Genomic DNA, 24401 nt, shown 5'->3' with positions numbered 1-24401 from the left:
GTCAAAGTCTTACTTAGTGATAAGCAACTTCCAAAGTGGAATAAAGTTGATAAATACAGGAACTACCTTCAATGCTGCACACAGGCATAGAATTATTTCCTACTTTTCTTCATGGTTAGAAGAAACACTATTTCAAAGCATAAATTTTGTATCTAGTCGGATGATACCTCAAAATTAATAATACTACATGGAGAGGGGTTAGATCAAGTGATCTCTGAGGGTTTTTTCCATGTCTGATATTCCAAAAGCTCTTTGTGAATATGATGAGTAATGCCATCCTGAGAATACCAAGTTGCATCATTTTTTAGAGGAGTCAGAATATGTATTTCATTTCCTTCAAGAATCAGCTCAAGTACCACATCTTATAAGAGACTGTGTTAAATTTCCCCAATTATTTCTAATCTGCTTCAAAATACCATGTGTTAAGTTTGCATATATTTAAGCCTATCTGTCAATATTGTCTTTCCCTTTTCTCAGTATCTTCTCCTCCCCCCCCCCACACCATAGGGTCTTTTTTGTAGTTGTATTTGTATTCCCAGGGCCTAGCAGAGCTCCTGGAACATGGGTCACTTAATAAATGGTTGTAGAATTGGGTTTAATTTAATATTCAGGGTTAGATGGCTTCAGAGAAGAAGTGTTCAAAAGCCGCAAAACAAAACAAAACAAAAAGCAGTAGCAGTGTAGTTCTACCCAACACTGAATGCCTTAGATTCTGTGATAAACACAGGGGTCCTTCAACCACCTCCTCCCACCTTCTCACTATACTATGCCAATTTCTTTCAAACAATGTCATTGAAGTGGTGAGTCCAGGACATCACTATGGGACGAAATAGCATCAGAGATCAGGCTGCTAGGTAAGGAATTACAGGCATCATCTGTTGAGAGCCATCACAACTAACATGGTTCCGCACCACCTCCACGCCTCCCACCTCTCACCTGCTTTGGTAATGAAGTCTTTTCCTCTTCAGCTTAATTATGGATATTCATAGTAATCTGAATTTCACCTGACTCTAAAAGTTAGGAAGTGGATGTAGCTGGCAGAGTGGTTAGGGGTATTATAGGATAGGTAACAGAACCCATTCTCCAATTTCCTAGAAATATTTTCTGGGGAAAAATTCCAAGAAACAATTTCCTGAACCTTTCATTAGAATGGATACAACATTAGTATTTCATGCACGGATTTCCCTGATGGAAAAATTGCCATTATTTAAAGAAAGGAGCCCAAGAAGGAGAGAGATCTTGTGAAAAGACTATTCCCAGGCTCTGGTTCATGTGCACTAACTGGTTTTCCCCTGCTTCTTTCCAAGCCATAGCATCACTGAGTGTTTGTCTTGCTCTCCTGGTCCAAAATGGACACAAAACATTGCCACAAATCAGGCAACAGGAAGAAAGAACCCTGATGTCCTATTGATAAAGTCTCTCTGATTGCCTGGAGGAAGTGAAAGCAATAAGAGTATAAAGCAAAGATAACTGTCCAGAGAACTGAATAACAGAATATTACTCACCAGCTACAACAGCCCCAGTCATGTTAGCCCTGGAAATCCCTCCTTGGCAAGTAAAATGACCCTGCCCATGACATAAGGAGACATAGCACCCCATAATGTGGCACACCGTGACTGGAACTGCTGCTTCTTTTACCTCCAGCATTGTGCAAAGCAACAATAATTCAACGTACAATACTCAAAGGAATTAAGTATTCATGATTTTTTAAATTAGTTAGACACAGTTTATGTTAGTCTTATTGAATCAAATTTTTAGAACTGTTTATTCCTTTGAGAATTTTCAGGGCCTTATTCTCAAATCAGAATAAACCAATTGAAAATAAGTAATTTTTTTTTATGTTCCCCACAAACCAAGGACTTAGTAAGGCCATATACCTGGGTCTAGGAATGGAATTATCTAAATTCTTGGACTTTTTGGCATATAATACGTTAAGGGCTTATTGTAAATCATTAATGGTTCATTTTCTTAAAATAAACTACAAGCCCTCTGAGGGTTGGAATTATTCCTTTTTTTGTATTTTTATCTCCAGTAGTGAGCACAGCTATAGATCAATTACTACATAACAAATACTTGTTGAAATAAATAAATTAAATTATTTCATTTTACTTATTATTATTTCCTGTTTCTAATTACTTTCATGTATAATTTATCCAGCATGGAATGACATAATCTTAGAGTTTTAAAGAACTTCAGAGATTTTCTAGTCTATTGCCTTTGCCACACCTGAGTCACATTGTAAGCCATTGTCTGCTGGAAGCCTTCTATCAAAAGAAAGTATAAATTTAGGATTCTGAAGATTCAATGACCTTCATATTGTGACTTCTACTTACCTTTCCATTTACGTAATAACTGCTCTCCATCCCTCTGGTTTGGTTGCAGGTCTTATTTCTTTTTCTCCACACACCATAAATAAAAGTCTCCATTCTATCTTTGTCTATCAAACCGTATCAACCCCCCTGCCTCCCCAAAAAAGAGGAAGAGCTCAGAGATCACCATCTCCAAGAATCCTGCTCCTCCCAGATGGCAAAGGTTAATTACTACTCACATCTCCCATAGCACTTTAGTCAGACTTTCACCATAGCACCAAAAATTTGGAGATTGAAATGGCCATAAGGCATCTATCTATTCCAACTCATCCCATTATTTTACAGGTGAGGAACTGTGGTTCATAGAGGTTAAGTGAATTATCCAAGATCACATAGTAAGTAGAAGAACCAGGAATTGAACCTAGAGCCTTGGGACTCCAAATCCAGCATGTTTCCATTTTGCCATGCTACCTGCACCACATTTTTGTGTATATGTATAAATTTTACATATATATATACACATATACACACACACATACACACATATATATGTATGTATATATGTTTATATATATATATGTATGTATATATGTATGTGTATATATATGTATACATGTATGTGTGTGTGTATATATATATGCATTCCCTATTACTAGCCTATAAGCACCTTGGGAGTAGGGACAATAGTGTTTTCTGTATTTATATTACTGACACCAATCAAGGTACCTTACATGTAGTAGGCACTTTATAAACATGACTTTGATTCAATTAACAGCATGAAATTCATGTGAAGGAAATAAAATTGCATTTCATTAGCTAGATTAAACTTGAGACTTTTGACTAAGGCTAGCCACTGTTTCCAATTCTGTCCAGTCACTAGGTTGTCTGTAACTGTGTGTGTAAATATGCCATGTTTATGTCAGAACTGAAGTGCCAGGTTGTCTCTGGCAACTGTCAATTTGTATCTGCCAGACATTTAGCTGATCCAATTCAGTATTTCTGCACAGGGTTCATGCATGCAAAAACAACTGTCAAAGGTCTGGCTTTCTGGCATATAAGTCATTTGTGCATAACCTCATATCGGAACACAGATCAGCAGAGGCTAATAGTTCCATGGCTTCTGGCTAGGAGGGTCACAGCTCTTCCTCTCAAAGCCCTTGAAGTAGCCATTGCAAGATTGGGCAAGACTGGTTTGTTCTCACCTTCCCAACACCTGTGTTTTCACAGCCCACTGGAAAGGTGTGTAATAGGTATGTGGATTAGAGCAAGTTTAGATTATGGATAAAGGATAGCTATTGGCTACTTGGTTGAAAGTATCACACGCAAATTAGTTGATTTACCTTCTGTTTCCTTGAATTCTGCAAACAAATGGCTGGCTTAATCAAAGATGTCAACTATGAACATTTGAGTTGAGTTGAGTCTAGCTTTCTGATGTCAAATGTAAGAGTGAAATCTAGTAAGATAGCACTCTGTGTAAGTTTAGAATTCCTTCTCAAAATCCCAAATCTGCTACTTACTTAATGTGTCATTTACAAGAATACATTAATACTTCATTGAATGAAGCAATGAATGGAGAGAAAAACATATTAAGCATCAATGTGGCAGGCACTGTATAAAGCATTTGGGGTCCAAATACAAAAGTTTGATAACCCCTACATTAAGGAGCTTACATTCTAAAGGGGGGAGGCAATTCACATCTGGAAATGGCAGCCAAGGGGAGTTTTGACCTTGGGAGTTACGGGAATGATAAAGGGAACCACATAGCAGTTAGCCCTTTCCAGAAGTAATAGTAATCTTGATTTGGTCACTGTATAGGAGGTCCAAAATAACAAAACTGAGGATGGCAGGGCAGATGGCAAGACACTCATGTGGATGGTTGGTGGAATGCAAATCTGAGGCTGGCTTAATATAGTGGACAAGTTGAGTTTGCAATCACTCATTAGTCAGCATTGTTCAGTCCTAAGCTGAAATTCTGAAGCTAAATAGGTTGTGTCCCCCCAGGGAAGAAGAAGAATGCCCTCTGGATGTCTATTCAGGTCCAGTGGGGTTGTGGGGGGAAGTGGTAAGAAAGACAATGAGATGTCTGACTGGACATCTCATTTAAGTGAAGCTTGATGTAAAGTGACTTAAATATAAAAGGTTAGGTAAATCATTTGTCTCAAAGCCTCAATTTTTCCCTCTTTAAAATGAGGTTGTGGGACTAGATGATTTCTAGGGAACCTTCCAACTCTAGTCTAGTATCACTTGGCTCATTCATTCTGTTGGTTTAAAATACAGGCAGAACTCAGCTAAACAAACAAATTCTTTTGGAAATTGAGGGAGTTTGAAATTGGCCAACTGAAAGCAAGGGAAGGAGAGTCAACAAAGCCAAACAGTGGTTTTATTTAGTTTTCTATTGCCAAAGATAATGAAGTCAATGAAGGCTTTTGTTTTGTTCAGAGATAGTTCATGGAATTGCTTCTATAGAATGTGGTACCCTAGTGCAAAGTATAAGACTTGTGAAATCTGAACAGTCTCATTATCCACTGACTACATATCAAGGCAGAAACCTTTAATTAAACAAGCAATTAACCTTGGCAATAGAAGGAACAACAAAATTTAACTTATTGATTTACTAATTGTTCTCTGTGAATTTTAGCTGTTGAAGCTACAAATGGAGAGGAGGCGATTCTTTCATGTGTTTTTTGTCACTTGGATTTTATCAGTCTTCATTCTTCTCTAAATCATCCTTTTTTTTTCTTTCCTGAAAAGACAATGTTGATTCTTTATAGGCCTCCAAGTACCCTGCACTAGTTTCCATGCATGCAATCTTTTTCTCTTTCAGAAATTGTGTGATTGTATATTTTAAAGATCTAGGTTGTTATTATTTCTAAAACAAATAGCTCCACTTGACCCCAATGCTAAAACATTATTCAAAGTCTACTGTCTTTTTGGTTGTCTCATGATTTTTTTATATCCCTACTCATTTTTGGAGAGAATATCATCTTAATTAAAACCAGTGGGCACTACTATCCTCATTGTGGCAACCGCCATGCATTATTATAGCCATCACAGGGAATCACTTAATGGTTTGCCCGTTGTAGACATAGAACCTCAAAACCTATTCCCAGGGGACTTCCCAGGGAAAGCTTCCTTCTCTTCCCCAGGATCTTGGTAGGTGAATGAAACTGGTCAATATCACCTGAACAGCACAGTGAGAAGCTACATCACATTAGAGTGGAATGGGATTGAATTCATGCTAATAATTTTTCAAGAAAAAAAAGTGCAACCAAAGGGCAAATTAAGGGAAATTGATGGTTGGGAAAACTTTCTGACACAGAGTTCACAAACTATACGGTTTATACCTGAAAGCCTCAAGTTTTACTCTTCAAATGTGGCTAAGAAGAAAAATGTGAAATAATGACTACATCCCACACTGACCTCACATTTCCTTTAGAGAGCTGTCAAAATATAATTTTCAAGTTATCTCATTAGGTATGTAAAACTGTACAGTGAAAAAACTTCCACTGAAGTCCTGTTCCTTTGGTCTCATTAAGGTGTGTAGGTAATATTACATTTCAAAAGTTGTGCCAGTGGATCAGAAGATCTGCAAGGTCTCCCTAAACTGAAAATGCTGAGTATTTGGGCTCAGCAATATACTACAGAATTATTGTCTGAAGAGGTAAATTGGGAGAGGATCAGCAAAAGGGTGGACAATGGTCTTGATTTTAGCAAGCTCAAAGATAATCAGATCAATTGGGTCATGAAAAGGTTAAATCATAGATCTATCAATAGAAAGATAAGGAGGAGGAAGATAAAGGGAAGGAAAATTTAAAAAAGAATGAAAAAGAGAGGGAAGAGATAGATGAGAAGGAAGGAAGAGGAAGAGAAGGAAGAGGTAAAAGAGGATGAGGACAAAGAGGAGGGAAAAGAGAAGTAATAGGAAAAGAAGGAGTAGGAGGATGGAAGAGAAGGAAAAGAAGAACAGGAGACAGAGGAGAAAGGAGAAAGAGGAGGAATATGAAAAGGCAGTTTCTTCCATCTTCCAGTCTGTTTTTAGTCCAACAATCAGTTGGGGCAAGGTCAGCCTAGAAAGCCTTCTTGATTAATTCTGAAAGGCACCAGTATCTGAGCGGTTTTAACTCTTTCACTTTCAGTGCTGATTAAACAATATTCAGTAATGCATGAAGCCAAATATCTCTGCCTCATTTCCGTGAATAACAGGGTAGGGAGCAAGTATATGTTTTATTATTAAACATCTTTAATCCAAATGCTGAATATTATTTGCAGCTTTTGAAGGCACAAAATATACCTAAAATGCATGGAATAGTCTAAACAGAGTTATAAATCCAAAAACCAGAGACCAGAGCATGAAAACTATACGTTCTAAATTTACATGTCAATCTGAATGGGGTGGGAGAGGTTTCTTTGTCTTAAGGGAAGACCTGTGGAACATGACAACTACCCTTCTGTACCTAGGCTACCCAAAAAATAATGTCATGGGTAATGAAAGTACTTGGTCTACATCTGATAAGAATATTTTCTAAACAGATCATTTTCTGCCCTTTACCAATACCTTCCATGCTCTTTGATACTCACTCTCTCTCTCTCTCTCTCTCTCTCTCTCTCTCTCTCTCTCTCTCTCTCTCTCCTCTTTCTCTCCTTCTCTCTCCCTCTCTCCCCCTAATTCCCTCTTTCTCTCTATCTCTCCCCCTTCTCTATTTCCATTCTTTGCATTCCTTCTCCATTCTCTACTCTTTCCTCTTTCCCCTGTCTGCATGCCTCCTTCATCCTCTCAATCATCTACTCTAATTTAAGTCAAACAGATAAGCATGGTACAACACACCATGATGAACAGACCATTTTGGAAAGGAAACTGATTGCAGGTGTGAGATAAGGCAGTGAGAAAAGAGATCGATTCACATGTATGTGTATATGTGTATATATACACGTATGTGTGAGTACATATATATAATATATATTTCAATTTTCATATATATGTATGTGTGTGTATATATGTATATATATATGTACATATATATACATATATACATATATATATATATATATATATATATTACATACATATATATGAAAATTCCTGGAGCTAGGCCCTCAAAGTGCCAAAGGAAAGCATATAGCATATTCTACTTTCCTGTTCTTAATTGCATCCCAAATACTATTTTGCTGAGGGTCTAAAGCAACTATTTCCTCCCTCCTCATGACTGAATGGTGAGCAGCATCATTTTCAGATTATATTAGTCTTGATTAGAGAAACAGAAATTAATCACCTTGGTTTTCCATTATACTGCCCCACACATTTTAAATGTTCAGAGGTAAATAAGAAAATTATAAACATCCTTTTCCTCAGGGTGTTTTAACTGACTGTTGGATGTAGTCTTTATTTCTTTGCTGCTCAATCATTTCACTGGGGACTTTAGTAAAGAAATCAATTCTGGGCTCATTAATACCCCATAGATATATCTTCTGAATAACTATACAAGGCCATAGACAAGGTGATTGATGTGACTTTTTATTTCTCCACGAACACAACCCTATACTCTCTCCTCTCCTCTCCTTACTCAACCCTCTAGGTCAAAGCTGGTCTGATTATAATTTGTGTGTGTGTGTGTGTGTGTGTGTGTGTGTGTATGTGTGTGTGAGGGAACTTAAGGGAGTCATCTAGGCTTTGTTCATCTTGTTTCTGTTACTGAATGCATGACTTTGCTCCATAGAGATGGAGATGCATGGCATTTTCCAAACTGTTAGGTTAATAAAAAGAAATGCAGCCATCTGCAAAAGGAGAGGAGCTGAAGTGATACATTCCAAGATTACTTGAATAATTCAGCTCCTAATGATGTTTGTCTCCTGTCTTGGTTCAAGAACTTCAATGGCTACCTTTTTGTTGTTGTTATTTTTCCCCTTCCCTCAGCAATTGGGCTGCTCTAGCTGCAAGGGATAGCATTTTCCTGCTGACTTGCCTTTATATTGAGATACGTTAATGAGTTTAGTCTAGAATAGATCAAACGGGAAGAGGTAGCAAGCAGCACCAGTTCTGTATAAATTCAAACCTTACCATTTGGTGACTTAATGGTCACAGGAGTGGAATGGCACATCTTCTAAATCTTTGAATTGTACAAGCATTTGCTTTATGGGATTGGAGCTACTGTACACCAGTAGCCTCCACGGCAGGCCAAGATTTCACCCAATTCACACTTAGGGACTGAAGTATCCCCTTCTCTAGGTCCTCATCTGTGTCAACAACTCTCCCATCTATGTCTGTGCTCACAGCATCTGTGACCATGCCTGATCTCAACCAGACACAATGCCCACCCCAACTACCCTTCCCCATCAGAGTGAGTACTGCATCAATTTCCCAGACCTCATTTCTTCCTGTTTTGTTTCAACTCAAACGAAGGTTGAGGGGAGCATACAGAAATCCAAGTTAGTCACATAGTATGAAATGTGGGGAACCACGGTGACCAGCAGGGTATTTCCTAATAGGAAAAGTAAAGATAGTTCAGGAGCTTTGTCACCAATATCCTATCTACTCCCTCTATCCCACTGTTACTTTGTTTTTTCTTTCTTTTTCTTTTAATGAAACAGAGATTGGCGATGTCAATTTTGCAGATTTTCTCCAAAACTTAGAAGGTCAGGCTAACAGTACAGGCCAAGAGAGGAAAGATTCGGAGGAGAGGGGATGCAGATGCCAAAGGGGCACTTTACAATCAGCAGCAAATACCTGTGGGCTCTCACAAAGGGCATGGGAACCCATGATGCCCTCCAAAAGGGAATGGGGTCCCAACAATTGCTTCTTGCCCTCAGGCCCAGGAACAGGGCTTCTTTGGCACTTCAGAATGATCACAAGTGGTTTGCCTTTTTATTCATATAGAACAAAATTTACAAATTCATTCATACACTTCTTGTTTTTGTGTTTTTTCTTTTTTTTTTCTTTTTTTTACTGACTTCGAAAATTGGGAATATTCAAAATACACTTTTACCCCACTTCATTCTCTCATTATTTACAGGTATGTACAAGAAAAACGTGAGTCTTTTGTGTGTGTGTGTGTGTGTGTGTGTGTGTGTGTGTGTGTGTGTTTCTGTTTGTTTTTAGTTGTATTAAAAAGCTCTGCTGGTTGGGTGGGTGGGCAGAAGGGTGGGTGGGTGTCAATCATATGGATGTTCCATGGGAAGTTTCCATAGCCTCTGGAATGACGCCCCCAGGCACGGACTGGAATGACATGGGGATAGGGGTCTTCACGGGGCTCTGACGAAACAGTCCCCCGTTGGGAGATCTGTGTTTGCACTGTATTGAGGGCATGGTTGCTGAGCTGCTGAGAGGCAGGGGCAGATTGCTGCCTGCTGCTGCTGATAGTGTCCGACTGGCCGCGTGACTGCTCTGTTCAGGCAAGAAGGTGGTGACCGAGAGTTGAGTGTTCTGGTACTCGCGAACCGGCTCCAAGGTCTGGCTGGGCGGCATGCCGCCGATCTCCAGGGCTGAGATTTCAATGGATGCAGGAGAAATCTGCTTGTGAGCTATATCTTCATCAATTAAGCTGTTCATACGTCTATGTACTTGTTCCAAATTCACTTCTTTGTCCTGGTGAGAAAGCACATGGCAGTCAGTCCCAATCAGTTTCTCTTACCTTACTCAGAACATATGTGATATGGATGGCTGCCATGGATGAACTATTGTCCTGGGCTTCCTAAAGCATCCATGAAAACAAGGAACTAGGAAGTTATGTGAGGTGAGGAAAGTGATGTATTATAACCATGCTAGAATGGTAAGAGATAGCCTTGGAGCTATCTAGCCTTTCATGTCTAGCCTTTAAACCAGGGACTCTTAACCAAGGACCCAGGAACTTGTTCAATGTAATTGGTTTCCTTTATAATGCTACAAATTTTATTTTATGAATTTCAAAACATTATATAGAGAAGGGGCACATACGCTTCACCAGGCTACCAAAGGGGTCCATAACATAAAAATTTAAGAACCCCTGCTCTACCATGATCTTATCATGTAACCTCTTACTGTTCCAGTCAACCCTCTGGAAGGTGATAAAAGGGTGCATTCAGAAATGAAATTTCCTCAAACCAGTAAAATGAAAGGTCTAGGCCCTATCCTTAAGCTATGGTATAAACAATCACTGTAGTTGTTCTTTTCACATTTTCCACCCCTCCCCTCTTTCCACGCCTTTCCCCAACCCATACCCATACGTTATTATTACAGTCAATTTTCACGTATATGTGGAATGGAAAGATAGATTGCTGGAATTCAGAAAATCTAAAAGTTGTCTGAGTCGTTAGGTTCAAACTACTGCCCCAGTAAAACATCCCTCAAAGCTGTTCATAAGGAAAGAAATTAGGATCTTATAGTTCTATTTTTCAAATAGTATAGATACAAATATATAAGCATACAATATGTGTATATACTATATATGTGTGTGTATATTATATATGTGTATATATATAGATATATAGATATATAGATATCTCGCTATCTCTGTATGTATCAGAGAGAATAGTGAAATCTATTTGGAGTTAAAGGCGTGGGAACCAGAACCCTACTCTGCTACTTTCTACTTGAGTGACCTTGAGCCAGGAACTTATCTTCTGTTGGCCTCAGCTGATCATATGCAAAAAAGGATATTGGACTATATGACTTCAAAAAGTCTTTTCCAAGTATAGATCCATAGTCTATGAGCTCTAAAATGAATGGAGTTATACTAGATGTTCTTCCTCTTCCCATTAAACTTACTTTCCTCTGGGTAAAAGAGCTAATGACAGGATAAAAGACCTTAAGCTATCATCAAGAGGAAAGAAATATCGCCTATTTCTGTGATTTGAGACAAGTTATTTCCATTCCACAGGTCTCCATTTACTAATCTATAAAATGAGACAATGAGAAGATTTGCTCTTCTTGGCTACTTTGAGCTTTAACACTCTACAATTCTAAAATTCTAGGAAAAATGAATACTATGCAAATGAGATAACAGAGTTGAAGGGACCGCCCAATTCCAGGGTTCCTGCGTAGGATTTTGTAGTCTCAGGTCTCAAGGACATCTCATTTAACCATAAGCTTTTTGGAGTGGTGTGTCCACTGTTCCCTTCTACCATGACGAACTAGAATTGTAATAGCTAAGTAAAATCATTTTTCTTAAAGTTGAAAAAGCTCATCAAATACATTCTTTTAAAATATTGGATTGATTATTACCATGAAGGCAAAACCCAGAAGACTAACTAGCCCCTCAAGGACACTATCTTATACTTTAGTAGCTTTCAAAACACTTAAGGGAATTAGGTCCATGGCTAGTATTCACAGAAGTCATAGCATTTTAGATTTAAAAGAAACTTTGAAGGTCAGCTTGTCCTAGGTCTTATCTTACATGAGAAAGCTCTCTATTATGATCTTTCACATGGTCAGCAAGCCTCTGCTTACCTTACAATGCAAGCTTGCTTGCATCTGAGAAGATGGGGAGGAACACAATAGAACCGTTTATTTTGTCACTGAAACTCATCCACTGATGTAGATCAGCAACTCATTAGCTTGGAGAATTTCCTGGGCACACTGAATGGTTAAGTAACTTGCCCAGAATGACATAACCAGTATGTGTCAGGGACAGAATTTGAACTCATGAATTCCATATCCAAGGCATTCCCTGTATTCATTATGCCATATTGTCTTTCTAATTAGCTTATGCCATTTCATTTGTAGACAGGTCTAATTATTAGAAAGGTCTTCCTTATATTGGACTGAAATCTATCTCTGGCCAATTTGTACCTACTCATCTGAGTTCTCCCCTCTGGAATTAGTTTGAATAGCAAATCACTCTTCCACATGATGAACTTTTAAATATTTGAAGACAATTATAGGACCTAGTCTCCTCTTCTGTCTCCTCCCTCCCTCACACACACCAAGTCTGATATTCTCTGGGTTGAATGTGGATCACTCTTTCAGTTGATTCTTAGATCAGTTGTGGGTCTTGCAACATTCCGGGCATTTTGCTGTGAATACCCTCCAGTTTGTTAGAGTCCCCCTTTGATTATTCCACCAAGATTTAACACTCTACTCATAGCTATGGTTTAGCCAAGGTAGAACACAATGGTCACACTAAGACATTACTTCTCTCTTAATCTAATCTTAGGTTCAATCAGTTTTTTTTTTTTACTTGCACATGATACTGCTTCAAATCTATGAAATTTCCCAGTTTTTTTAATATGAACTGCTCCCTAGTCATCATCTACTCCATCTTCTACTTTTGCAGCTGAGTTTCTTTCTTTCTTTCTTTTTTAATCTCAGAGCAGTGTTTTAAATTCATCCTTATTGCATTTCATCTTATTCAAATTGGCCCATCATTCCAGCCTGTCACAAAGTTTTTGGATCATGTTTCTGCAATCCAAAATAGTTATTCTGTTCAGCTTCTTGTCATCCACATATTGATAAGCATTCCATCTATCTTATGTCTTTAAACAACTTGTTGATGAAAATGTTGAACAAAACAAGGTCAAAGATAAAGCCCCATACCATTCCATGTGCTTCGAGTTTTTCATGTTGTTGCTGAATGCCATCTGGGTTTTTTTATCATCAGGAAATATCTGTGTGATGTGTACTTGTACCCTTATACTTAAGCTCAGGGAAGTTGCCATGAGATCTTGTGTGAAAGTTCAATCTTTCTTTCTATATCTTTCCTTATTTTCTCAACAGGAGTTCTACAACATCATTATCTACAGATTTTCCTATCCAGATAATTGACCCTATCTACTCTTCCCACCACCTTCCTTGGTGTTATGATGGACATCAGGTATGGACCATGGCATTATTTATGTCACCTCTCTCAGGGATATCGGACAGAAAAATTGACACCTCCAAGAAGCAATTCAATTAAGCACATGGACTGCATAGGATAGGAAAGACTGGCTCTCAAAGCCAAACATTGTAAGAAAGGGAAAACTCAAAGGAAGAGACAATAGCTCAAAGAGGAATATGGACCAAGAGCTAAAAATAAGTATTGTAAGAACCATTAACATCTCTACCTGGGACAGGAATGGTGTGTTCAGAAGCTTATATACCAATTATGAGAGGCCAGATGACCACAGATGAACTAGAATCAGGGAATCAGAGGCTCACAGATGGCCTTTTTTTTGGGGGGGGTAGGAGGAGTGGGCCAGTCTGCTGATCTGGTAAGGAATATTTGAAATGTTTCATATACACTTTAAATTTTCTATTGAATGAATGAATAGCATTTATTAAGGGTATTTTATTTGCCAGAGACTACTAGGCATTAGATAAAAAGTGGAGTCCTGTTAATGGAGGGAGGGTAAAGGAGATAATCTTCAGGAGAATGTGAGTACCAACAAAATAAAAGGCATTTTTAATTTTGTCTTTGAATTTTTAGAATCACATGTAGTGGATAAGTTGGAATATGCATTTACTACATGTTTGTTGGATTATGTTAGAGGCAGGGAAGTGAGACTTGGAGGGAAAAGCAAAGGGATTATATATGATTGGGGGGATATCCATTGATGAGATCACAGATCAGTGAGAGCTATGCCAAGGTGGAATGAAATATCATTCTAGATGATTGACTTCCCTTCATTGGAAGTCTGTAAGCAAAGCCTCTTTGTTCATATGGCTTCCAAGGGATCCCAAGAATCTTTTGATTATTGCTCAGGTGTTACTTGAACTAGGATGAGAAGATGATAGGTCCAGAGGTGGATGCTCTCTGAGGTCCCTTCCTATTCTGTGATTCCTTACTTTTCACCGACTCTAGGGGAAAAGACAGAATTTGGTGTCAAAAGGACTTAGGTTTGATTACTGACTCTCTTTCTTACTACCTATATGTCCTCAGGTAAGTTACTTTATGGATCTAGGGCTCATTATCCTCATCTCTAAAAGGAGGGCATTTGATAAAATCTCAGAGGCCTCTTTGAGCTCCAGGTCCAAGATCCTGAGAATATCAGTAAAACTCTTGAAAGTCTCAGTGTCAATGTCTAAGGAGTTTAATCTAATGGAAAACAACTCTTCTAAACTATTAGCTTGATTACAGTAGGGGGCGTTTGTTCATTATTTTTTGCATTTGCATACAAGTAGAAATTTGTACATTTTTACAACCACTAGCATCTAGTCTAGTAGCACATAGTAGGCACTTATTGAATTGAATCAAACCATATTGAAATAAAATAGGTCATAATTTTATATTTGCTTGGTGATCTCCACTGATAAAATTCCCTAGGGGATGATTTGAATGGCTGTTTCTTAATATCCTCATTCAAATACAAGTTAGTACCCTTTTGACACTGCTCACATCTTTGTTGAAGAGGGCAGAAATCAGTAGTTTCCTGGGATTTCAACTAGCCTTTTGAGTTGGCATGAAATTGACATGACATAAGGCCTGGACGTCATTGGAATCCTCCCCCGCTTTAGAGGGTCTACCTCTTCTACAAGGTGAGGTACTGTTTGAGATCTAGATTACCCAATCAATTTCAAAACCTAGACAGGAAGGGCTTAATGTAGCAAACAGAATTCAAAGAGGTCATTCTTTGCCATCCTGGAATCTCATTAAATCCTATTCTTATGGATGTTGTTAAGATAAGAAAACAACAGCTACAAGAAAGAGCCAGAAAAAAGAGGAAACCAACCAGGGTTTCATTAGTTGTTCTCAAATAAGTTGTAAGACAATTTAACAGCAAAGCCCATTTGGGCATCCTGGAGATAAGCCCATGTGCCTGCCTCAGCTTGGAACGATGAATGCCCAACACAGATAGGATTCTGGCAATGTCTGCAATGACCTGTCTGACCCTGAAAAATGGTGAAGATAAAGAGAGAAAGGGGAATGCTGATGTGCCAAGTATGAATAAAAGTTCCATCTAGAACCCCCACCTCCCATTCCCCACCCCCAAAACAAAATATGTCTATATCTTTCATCACGGAGGATTTCAAGTTCCCCATATGTGAAGGCATACATGATTTCACTCCATCATCTCCTGAGAGAGGCAAAGGAGTTCAAGTCACCACTACTTATAGAAAGTAGGGGCATCTTGAATAATTACCTAGATTTTGGAAGAAATGGTGTATTCCATTATGTTATGCAAATTCTAATCCTTTAAAAAAATATGACCAACTTTAGTTCACATCCTCATTATGCAAGGTTCCAATGTTTGGCCAGGTAATGATATGTGGGCAGATATGGAAAGAGACTTGGAGAACTGTTCTTGCCTTTGTTAATTTACCACAGGTAACTGGACTAGTCAAACATCACTTAATGCAACATAAAATCTGCTCACTCATTTGCCATGAATCTGGCTGGAATCTGAGGCTGTGGCTATTGTCTCCTACTAAATATGATGACAGATGCACCACTGAGAGGTTGCTCCTCCACCCCAGACCTCTCACAAGCATTTCCTTCAGAGAGACAAAGTTCTGTAATTAAGCTTCTGTTCACCAACGTGGAAACAATACAATGTAGTCGAAAATGGTAATTAACTAAGCTCTCATCTATGTAACAGCTGTTATAAGTGGAACTCATTAGGACTGACATTGGTTGAGGTCTGTTGGCCACTGTTTCAAGTTGAGAAAGGGGGAAAAAACTGGTAATAAGGGAACTTGTTTCAGAGGGAAAAAATAGAGTTTAATGGAAAGAACATTGGACTTGGAATGAGAAGAGAACTGTCTTTGAATTACACTTCTATTACTTGCTAGTTGCCTAACAATGGACACATAACCACCTCCTGTGAAATGAGCAAGATAATGCCCATAACACTTCCCTTACCTTGTTCTTGTGGGGATCCAATGGGAAAATACATACAAAGACCTTTGTAAGCACATAAAGTCTTGTGGGCGTGTAGTTATTGGTATTTATAAATACTTGGGGATGGATGGGAGAAAAAAAAAGGACAGCAAAGTAGACTGATGATCACAGAATCATAGATTTAGGAGACATCTCATAAGCCAGCTATTTCATGAGCTTTTCATTTTACAGATGGATAAACTGAGGCCCAAAAAGTTTAAATGATTTGCTTTGTATTATACAGGTAGTGATGGACCCAAGAGCCATAGGTTCTTTGACTTTGAATCCAGTACACTTTCTCTTATGAAGTGTTGACTCTTATTTGACGTGGGTTAGATTGTCCATTCTAGAGAGAGAGAGATTCAAATTTTATTGACTGCCCTCATTCATAGTGGACATGTTGATGCAAAAACATCACTGAAACAAGAGATTCTTGGTCCTGTGCAAGAAACAATGAGGAGTGAAAGGCAGTGGAGGTTATGAAAAATGAACAAGATTACGGCTTCATGGAGATGGAGCACTTCCAAGTTCATCAGGGAGTGAGTAACTGTAAGGCCACATAGCCCTAGTGAATAGATGGAAGTTAGTCACAAGAGAATACTGCTAATGCAATGCCCCAGGAGCAGCTGTAAGAGGCAGGTGGAGCTTTGGATGGCTTGGACTCCACTCACATTCTGACCTTCCCACCAAGGTTTGTCCCACTGATCAATTCCAGAGGGTAACAGGAACAAGGGATTGGAATAAATGAATAATGGCTGGTATTTTTATAACAACAATAGGTCATATCACTGACCTTTATTACCAAATTATAAAATAGAAACTGTAGGTATGGTTTTCCCCATTTAAAACAGTTTGATGGACATGTGATCACAAAGATATGGATTTCCTTCAATGAAACAAATGATGAATATCTAGGCCTTCTAATCCTGTGTGATTCTTGTAAATATTTTGCCATAACAACAATGGAGAGGCACCCAGTGTGTTTAGATCTTTCCATAAAACTTGACATTGTGCTCTTATCAACGAAATACTTGGGTTGTCCGTGGTTATCTCTGTCTTCACAAATGATTATAGAAACATAGCTTTAGATATAGAAGGGACCTCAGAAGCCATCTCAGCAAACTCTATCATTTTATAGATGAGAAATAAGGCTTCCAGGGAAATTAAAAAATGCACATATTCATATGGGTAATAAAGAATCAGAGGAAAGAGTGGAACTCAGTTCCTGTTACTTGGAGCCTATATTCTTTCCACTGTACCAGAAGAGGCTCACCACATAACCTTCTGATTACTCTGAGGGTGCCCTTTATGCTACTTCTGCTCTGCAATTCTTCCATTGGTAATAGGCTACAGAATACTCATGCCTTCCACTGTTCATTCCTCTCCATTCTTATTCAGAGGTTTCCCAACAGAAATCTAAACTGTTCTCATCTCCTCTTCAGTTCTGGGTCCAGATCACTGAACCTCTTCAGTGTCTATTCATGATAGAACTACTGGGTGGACTTGATCCAAAACCTATCCACCCAACTGCACATCATAGACTAGAAAATAGTTGTTCCTCTACTTGGTCATTAATTCCTTTCTGCATGGCTAAGCCAAATTCTTTTGAGTGATTAATAATCCTGCAATGTTCCTGGACACAAAGTAATCCAAGTGATGTCTCAGGTAAAGATGGGGCTCTGCAGGAAATAATAATAATAATAACAATAATAATAACTTTTGGGTAGTGCCTACCATATGCCAGGCACTATCCTAAATGCTTCACCATTATTCTATCATTTTTTTCTTGTAGTATCTCAGGGAGATAGGTGCTATTATTATTTACATTCTACAGATAAGGAAATTGAGACAAATAAGGAAACTGAGTGACTTGTCCAGAGTTACACAGATAGTAAGAGTCTGAGGCTGTATTCGAACTCAGATCTTCCTAACTCCAAACATGGAACTCTATGCCCTGTGGCACCTAGCTTATCTGGGCTGGAATCTTGCCTCAGATGCTAAATATCTGTGTGACCAAAGTGAAGCTCCCAATGCAAATCTGAGAAGCCGCAGTGTAGAGAATCCCCAATAGACAGGAAAAAATAGAGTCTCAAAAAGGACAGATGAATTTCAGTAGTCTCCAAGTTATTCAGGATCTTATGTGGCATTCAAACATAGTTCTTTTCTGACTCAAATTCCCCTCTTCTAACAATAGCAAGTTGGTTTTTGCGCCTCTATTATTCAATAGAATATAAATCCATTGAGGACAATGACTCTTTTTTAAAAGAATCTTGTATTTTGCCTCTAGCACAATGCCTTGAAATGATAAGCAGTTAATGAATGTTTATTGAATTATATTGAGTTAAATCAAACATTAATTGTATACCTACTCTTTAAATGAAAGGGTATCTGAAGGGAAGAAAAGAAGATCATCTCCCAGAAATACTGATCTCCCAGGTCAGTTTCAGCTAAGTATTTAAACCTCATTTTAGTTTTCTTCCCTTTTGCTTTATATAGACACTACTGAAATTACAGAACAGGTGTGAATGGATATATGATATAGTGGAAATAACACATGATTAGGAATGAGAAGACTTGCAAAGCAATCCTGGCTCTGCCACTGACAATTGCTAGATGACACCTCTCTGAGCTTATAAAACAGTGATAATAGTTGCATTACCAACTTTAAAAGACTCAAATGAGAAGAGAAAACACTTTTTAAACTGTAAAGTGATGTATAAATGTGGACTGTTACTAAAACAGACAGGAAATTTCAATGAATGAGTTGTTCCAGGCTCCCGTAAAGAATCAGATAATTCAAAACATTATTTATACTGATATTAATGCATTGTTATATAATCAAATCACTAAACTTAATTGTATATTATATGTGGCAATGCACATGCAAATTCCCCAAAGTGTTTTTTGACAATCTTGCATAATCATTGTGTTTATGCCTACACATATATATGTATGTAATACATACATATATATATATGTATATATATATATATATATATATATGTATAATATATATAATACATATATGTATGTATGTATTTGTACATATACTTTCACTAAATCCTATTCTGGTGCCCAATGGGATCATAAATCTTGCCTGTGAGGGACCTTAGAAGTCAACTATTTCATCCTTTAATTTAACTGCTGAGGTTACTGAAACCCAGAGAAATAAAGTCACTGGCCTAAGGTTGTACAGGCAGGAAGTGGCAGAGCTGGTGTTCCAACTCAGGTCTTGTGACTGACTCCAAGTCCAATGCACTTCCCATTGTATTCTCTATGGCTGCCTCCTATGGAGTCATGGAAGTACACATGTTCTAGAAGGCTCTGCAAGAAGAATGCAAGCTTGAGTCAGTACTCCCAAGCTGGAGGGCCTTCAAGGACAAGCCCAACAATGGCCTTTGTGCATTTCATATCAAAAGCAACCGATAGAATGCACTCTGAAAATTGGAATTTGTTTTTATATTCCCAGCAACCAGAAAAATGCCTACTACACTGTAGACAGATGGTGATGATGATGATGATGATGATGATGATGCTGATGATAGGATTTATATACTTCTTTAAGGTTAGCATAAGGCTTTGTAGATATTATCTCACAACATGATGAGATGGACATGATCTTCACAACAATCCTAGGAGGTAGACACTATTATTACTCCCATTTTACATATAGGGAAGCTGAAGCAAATAGAACTTCAGTGATTTGCCCAGAGTCCCACAGTTAGGAAATATCTGAGCCTGGATTTGAACTCAGGTATTCCTGAGTCCAGGTTGAGCATTTTCCTCACTGTACCACCTACCCACCATAACAAATGATTGAATTGAATTGCATCACCTTATGTTACATTACATTTTGCTGTATTTCAGAGAATTTAATAGCTCTACCATATTTGGAAAGACTCAGGACTAAGAGGTTAGTTACCTGTGGATTCAATATTTTGGCTACAGGAACTTACAAAGAATATGTCATAAGATGTGGCTGGCAGTACAATAAATTGAAGGGAGTATGGTTATTTATGAAATTATCGCTCTTTTAAAAAATAAGTAATATATGTACATGTACATGTACATATATAATTATATATATATACACATATGTGCATGCATTTATACACATACATATATGTGACAGTGTATTCACAACTCTTTCAAAGTAAACAAAAAAAAACAAATTTTAGTCATACTCAGATGAATAGAATAGTAATGGGAAGAAAAAAGTAAAGCATGCAGTAAGGGAAGTCACTGTATGCCGCATGGTATAGTGGGAAAATAATTGAATTTGGAATCAAATGAGTTGGGTCCAAATCCTGCTCTGCCACATAGGAGCTATGTCATGCTAGATAATACATTATATCAATAGGGACTCACTTTTTTTTATCTGTGAAATACACAATATGGACTAGATGACCTCTGAGATATCTTCAGATTTATATCTATGATTGTTGGATCCTAAGTATGGAGAAGGCATCTGAGCTGGAGAAAAGGAAGATTGGGGAGAAAAAGGGAAAGTCCAGGGGTCTATGGGGGAAGGAGAAGGCATCTGTGTAGAATTAATAGGCTCAGTGTTCAAAGGATCAAGGAGAAGAACAGTGTGAAGGCTTACCCCTTCTTTAATTTCAGTTTCGCCTAAGCTGACTTTTAGGTGAAATAAGGAAATAAGAGGGAAGGTCAAAGAAGTAATGGAAATGGAATCCCAAAACCAAGCTTCTGACGAGTAATGTCATGTATCTCATTCCATGTACTCTCTCCCACTCATACATTCCTCGTCTTTATTTCATTAAAATGTTCTTGTAAGAGAAGTGGTCCAGGTCTCTTCATGAATCTAAATCTCTTTGCTGTATCCAATAGCATTGCCATGCAGAGTGCTGCAAACTCCTAAATATGGTTACCACATAATTGTATACACATATTCCTGGAAAAAAATCATGTTTGTATCCATATGCATATTAAGAAACTAGATGCCCAATAGAACTAAATATCAAAAAAGGCTGCTATATACTCTTCTCAATTGAAAAAGCTTCGTTATAATACCATTATGAATGACAGCAAAAATCTTTGGAATGACTTCTGACAAGAATTGCAGTCAAATTCTGAAATGTTAAAAACCTGTGATTAATGTTGCTTTCTCATCTAACTGCAAATAGTACTCTGTAAACCACAGGTCACAATTTGAATAGCTGAAATGTTTTTCGAGTCCACGATTAAATGGACCTTTCATTATTTTTAAAAGATTGCTATGTAACCAAACTTAGTGCTATGTAACTGGCATTTAGCATGTTCAGTTAAGAGTAGGCACTGGCTACCTCAGCATACCTGTCGAGAAGGACCAGAAAACTGTTAAAATTGGCTGAAATTTACAGGTCCCAATGGTGGCAGTCATCCACATCTGTTTCAGTGAAAAGAATCAGGCAAACAGACCTTACCAATGGTATCTAAATCCCATAGGGTTTCCAAGGGATAAGGGATAGAATAAGAGTTTGATGTAACTTGTTTTGAGTGCTTGGAATTCAGGGATTTGGGGATTTGGTTTATCTCTTTCTGTCTCTATAACTCTGTGCCTCTGATTTTCTTCTGTTTATCTCTGTCACTCTGTTTATCTCTTTGTCTCTGTCTTTCTGACTCTGTCTCCTTCTCCTTCCTTCCCTCTCCTCTGTCTCTTACCTTCTGCTTTTCTCTATGGTCTCTATTTCTATCTCTCTGTCTCACCCTCCCCAGTTTGCTCAGTGGATACTAGTCTCAGTCTTGCATTCATTGTTGCTAAACCTTCTTAATCTTCTGGGATATTTCAAAGATCTAAAGTCCCATGGGACTTGGAACTCCTGGAAGTTTATTCTGATGTGGAAAAGCCAATGATGGTATGATTAGAATTGATTAGACACTTGAAACCCATTTTCCACTTTAGATCGAGTATCAATTCTCCTGGGAAACCTCTACCCCAAGAGTTTTTCCATCCACAATTATCTACATCCTGCCCAAGTGAAATTTGTATGGTAAAGTAAATGGTCATTTAACTCAGCAGTCATTGAACACCTTGATCCAATTGGTTAGGAAATAGAAGAAATCAAATAAGTGGGTTTAATAAAAAAGTCGGACCTAAGAGAAATCTTGTAATGAGCATGGATCAAATGCTTCCTCTACCCTAGTTTTTACTTTAAATGGGTTTCATCAAGAGAAAAAGAAACCTTTTTAGCATAGCAAATGTTCTTTTAAATATTTTTTTTTCTCAATTGTGACTTTCTTAGCCAATAACATGCCACTTTTCTCTTCCATGCTCCTGTGGAGTTAAGGTCACCAAGGTTGCTTGGCAAACCTCCGTTCTGATATTTATGCAGTGTGGAGAAGTGTAAGAGAAGAAGAAAGAAAAACAAACAAAAAGGCATTCACCCTGCTAACCAAATGACCCTTTTCAACATGAGAGCAGAATTCACATTCATCGAGAGGTACATCAAGAGAGGAAATATGAAATAGTTGGTAGATAAGCTTCAGAGTCAAGATGTCATAGATTCAAGTCCCATCCCTGAAACATACTGCCCCTGTGACAATGAAAAAGTCACTTAGCTTCTCATTTCCCCAGAGAACTGTGTTTGAAGAGAGTTGGGCTATAATGGTAGAAAGGATTTCTTTGCTGGGGGTTCTTTACATTTATGGAATCATAAGAGAGACAGAAAAAGAGAAAGAAATATAGATAGTGGCAGAGACACTAGACAGAAACAGAGAAATAAAGATAGAGACAGAAAGACTGAGAGACAGAAGCAAAGAAAGATGTATCAGGAGACACATAGAGACACAGAGAAAGGAGAGAAGCAAGACAGATAGTAATCTAGAAATAGATAAAGCAAGGCTTAAGTAAGTTTTGGTCAGTCACTTTGGTGCTTTTTGAGAAAACAGTCACTTTAAAAAATGATTATGATATCTCATCATGACATAAAGGGGAACTTAACTTTTCAAAGGGTTGTGAGAATGGATCAAAAGGTCTGGCAAATTCTACCAATCTGGGAAAGCCTTCAAGTATTGGCCCAAGAATGGATTATGTCTCTGTCAAATAAGTCATTTCTTAGCCAAGGTAAACATGATCATCAGCTTGTACTGCAGACTGCTGAAATCTTTGGCTCCAGCAGCATTCAAAAGCCATCCAAGTCCTACAAGATGTACTGTGCTTTAGCTCCTGGATTTATCATTGAAGGAAGAATATAGATGGAGCATCCACACTAGGGAAATCACAGCTCCATGAAGAATTGCACAGTATTGAGTAAAGGCACATTACAAAGCCACCTAAAGATCTTGGTTCTGCATCTGTTGGCACCACATTCACGGACTTGAGATACTTCATTTTCCACAACCTCCTTCCACCCCCACCTCCAAAAAGCTCCCTGAGATTAGAATTGATGGATTCTCATTTCCATTCTTTTCCAGCTGTATTGCCACTACTTGTTTGGAAATAACATCTGTTTGAGCTGAAGGAATCTTGCAAGTGTCTCCATATTTCCAAAATTACTAGAGGTTAGCTTGTTAAGCATTTTAATTGATGCAAACAGACCCTGGCTTTATGGAAGAATTTTTCAAGAATGAATTTAATTTCTTGGTGGTGGGAACACTACCCCCAAATGTTTCAATACCCATTGCCTTCTCTGAGAGAGAGCTTTCTAGGGGAAATACTCAGAAGGGCTTTTTTTTTTTTCAGAAAACAGTTTATTGGGGGTCAGGTTTGAGGGAGAGGCAGTAGGTCAAAAACATGAACGGTCCCTGGTATGCCATCTCCTGGGGAAAAGGCCATTTTACTTAGACTCTAAATTTCATCTAAGGCCATGCTTGGCATTGATCATGATGAATCTGAGTCATATATTTGTGTCTATGCGTTGACCATCCTTGGTGGGCAGTTGATGGGAGACAGCTCATAACCCTCAGAAGAAACCCAGCACAGTTTCCCCATACTGACACTTGGGATAGATGGCCAAGGGGCAGGTAGGCATGGATTCTGGGCTACTCTCTTACCCCTAGAGCTGGTCTCTCCAGGTCAGGGTAGAAGCACATTGGTGAGGCAGAGTGGGTAAGGGCGCCCTCGTGCTGCCCACACTGCATCTGCTCTATAGATAAATACAGGACTTTAATGCCTTGGCACTTTTTACAATCATAAAAAATCACTTAAATTTGTTCTTTTACAAAAAAAAAAACACAAGAAAAGCACTGTAAAAAAACCAAATCTATGTTATGTCTCTAAGCTATATGAAAATGATTCATATTATTTGTAAGAAAAAAATCCTAAAAAAATCTCAGAGCTCAATTCTTGACTTTGAGCTTCCTTAAGGAATAGGATAAAAGCTATGGA

At 38.2% G+C, this 24401-nt stretch overlaps 1 protein-coding gene across 3 annotated transcripts in view; it reads right to left on the bottom strand.

Moving 5' to 3' along the window:
• Positions 1-7798: 7798 nt before the first annotated feature.
• Positions 7799-24401, bottom strand: part of GRID1 (glutamate ionotropic receptor delta type subunit 1) — a 1087219-nt gene continuing 1070616 nt past the window's right edge. Inside the window, exons 16-17 of one of the 3 annotated variants that reach the window (XM_078150776.1) lie at positions 24068-24159; positions 9799-9888 (exon numbers count right to left, since the gene is read on the bottom strand). In XM_078150776.1, the coding sequence (XP_078006902.1) occupies positions 24070-24159 (90 nt within the window). In that variant the 3' untranslated portion in view covers positions 9799-9888; positions 24068-24069. Of the gene's footprint in view, positions 9889-21957; positions 24160-24401 lie in introns of those variants that run through there. The other 2 variants (XM_020994606.2, XM_078150775.1) reach the window with 2 other exon arrangements.

The sequence above is a fragment of the Phascolarctos cinereus genome, unplaced genomic scaffold (genome assembly GCF_003287225.1).
Source record: "Phascolarctos cinereus isolate Bilbo 61053 unplaced genomic scaffold, phaCin_HiC Scaffold_3;HRSCAF=262, whole genome shotgun sequence".
In the NCBI taxonomy this organism is placed as follows: Eukaryota; Metazoa; Chordata; class Mammalia; order Diprotodontia; family Phascolarctidae; genus Phascolarctos; species Phascolarctos cinereus.
The sequence above is the reverse complement of the archived record's forward strand: the minus strand, read 5'-3'. Positions and strand labels throughout refer to the sequence as shown.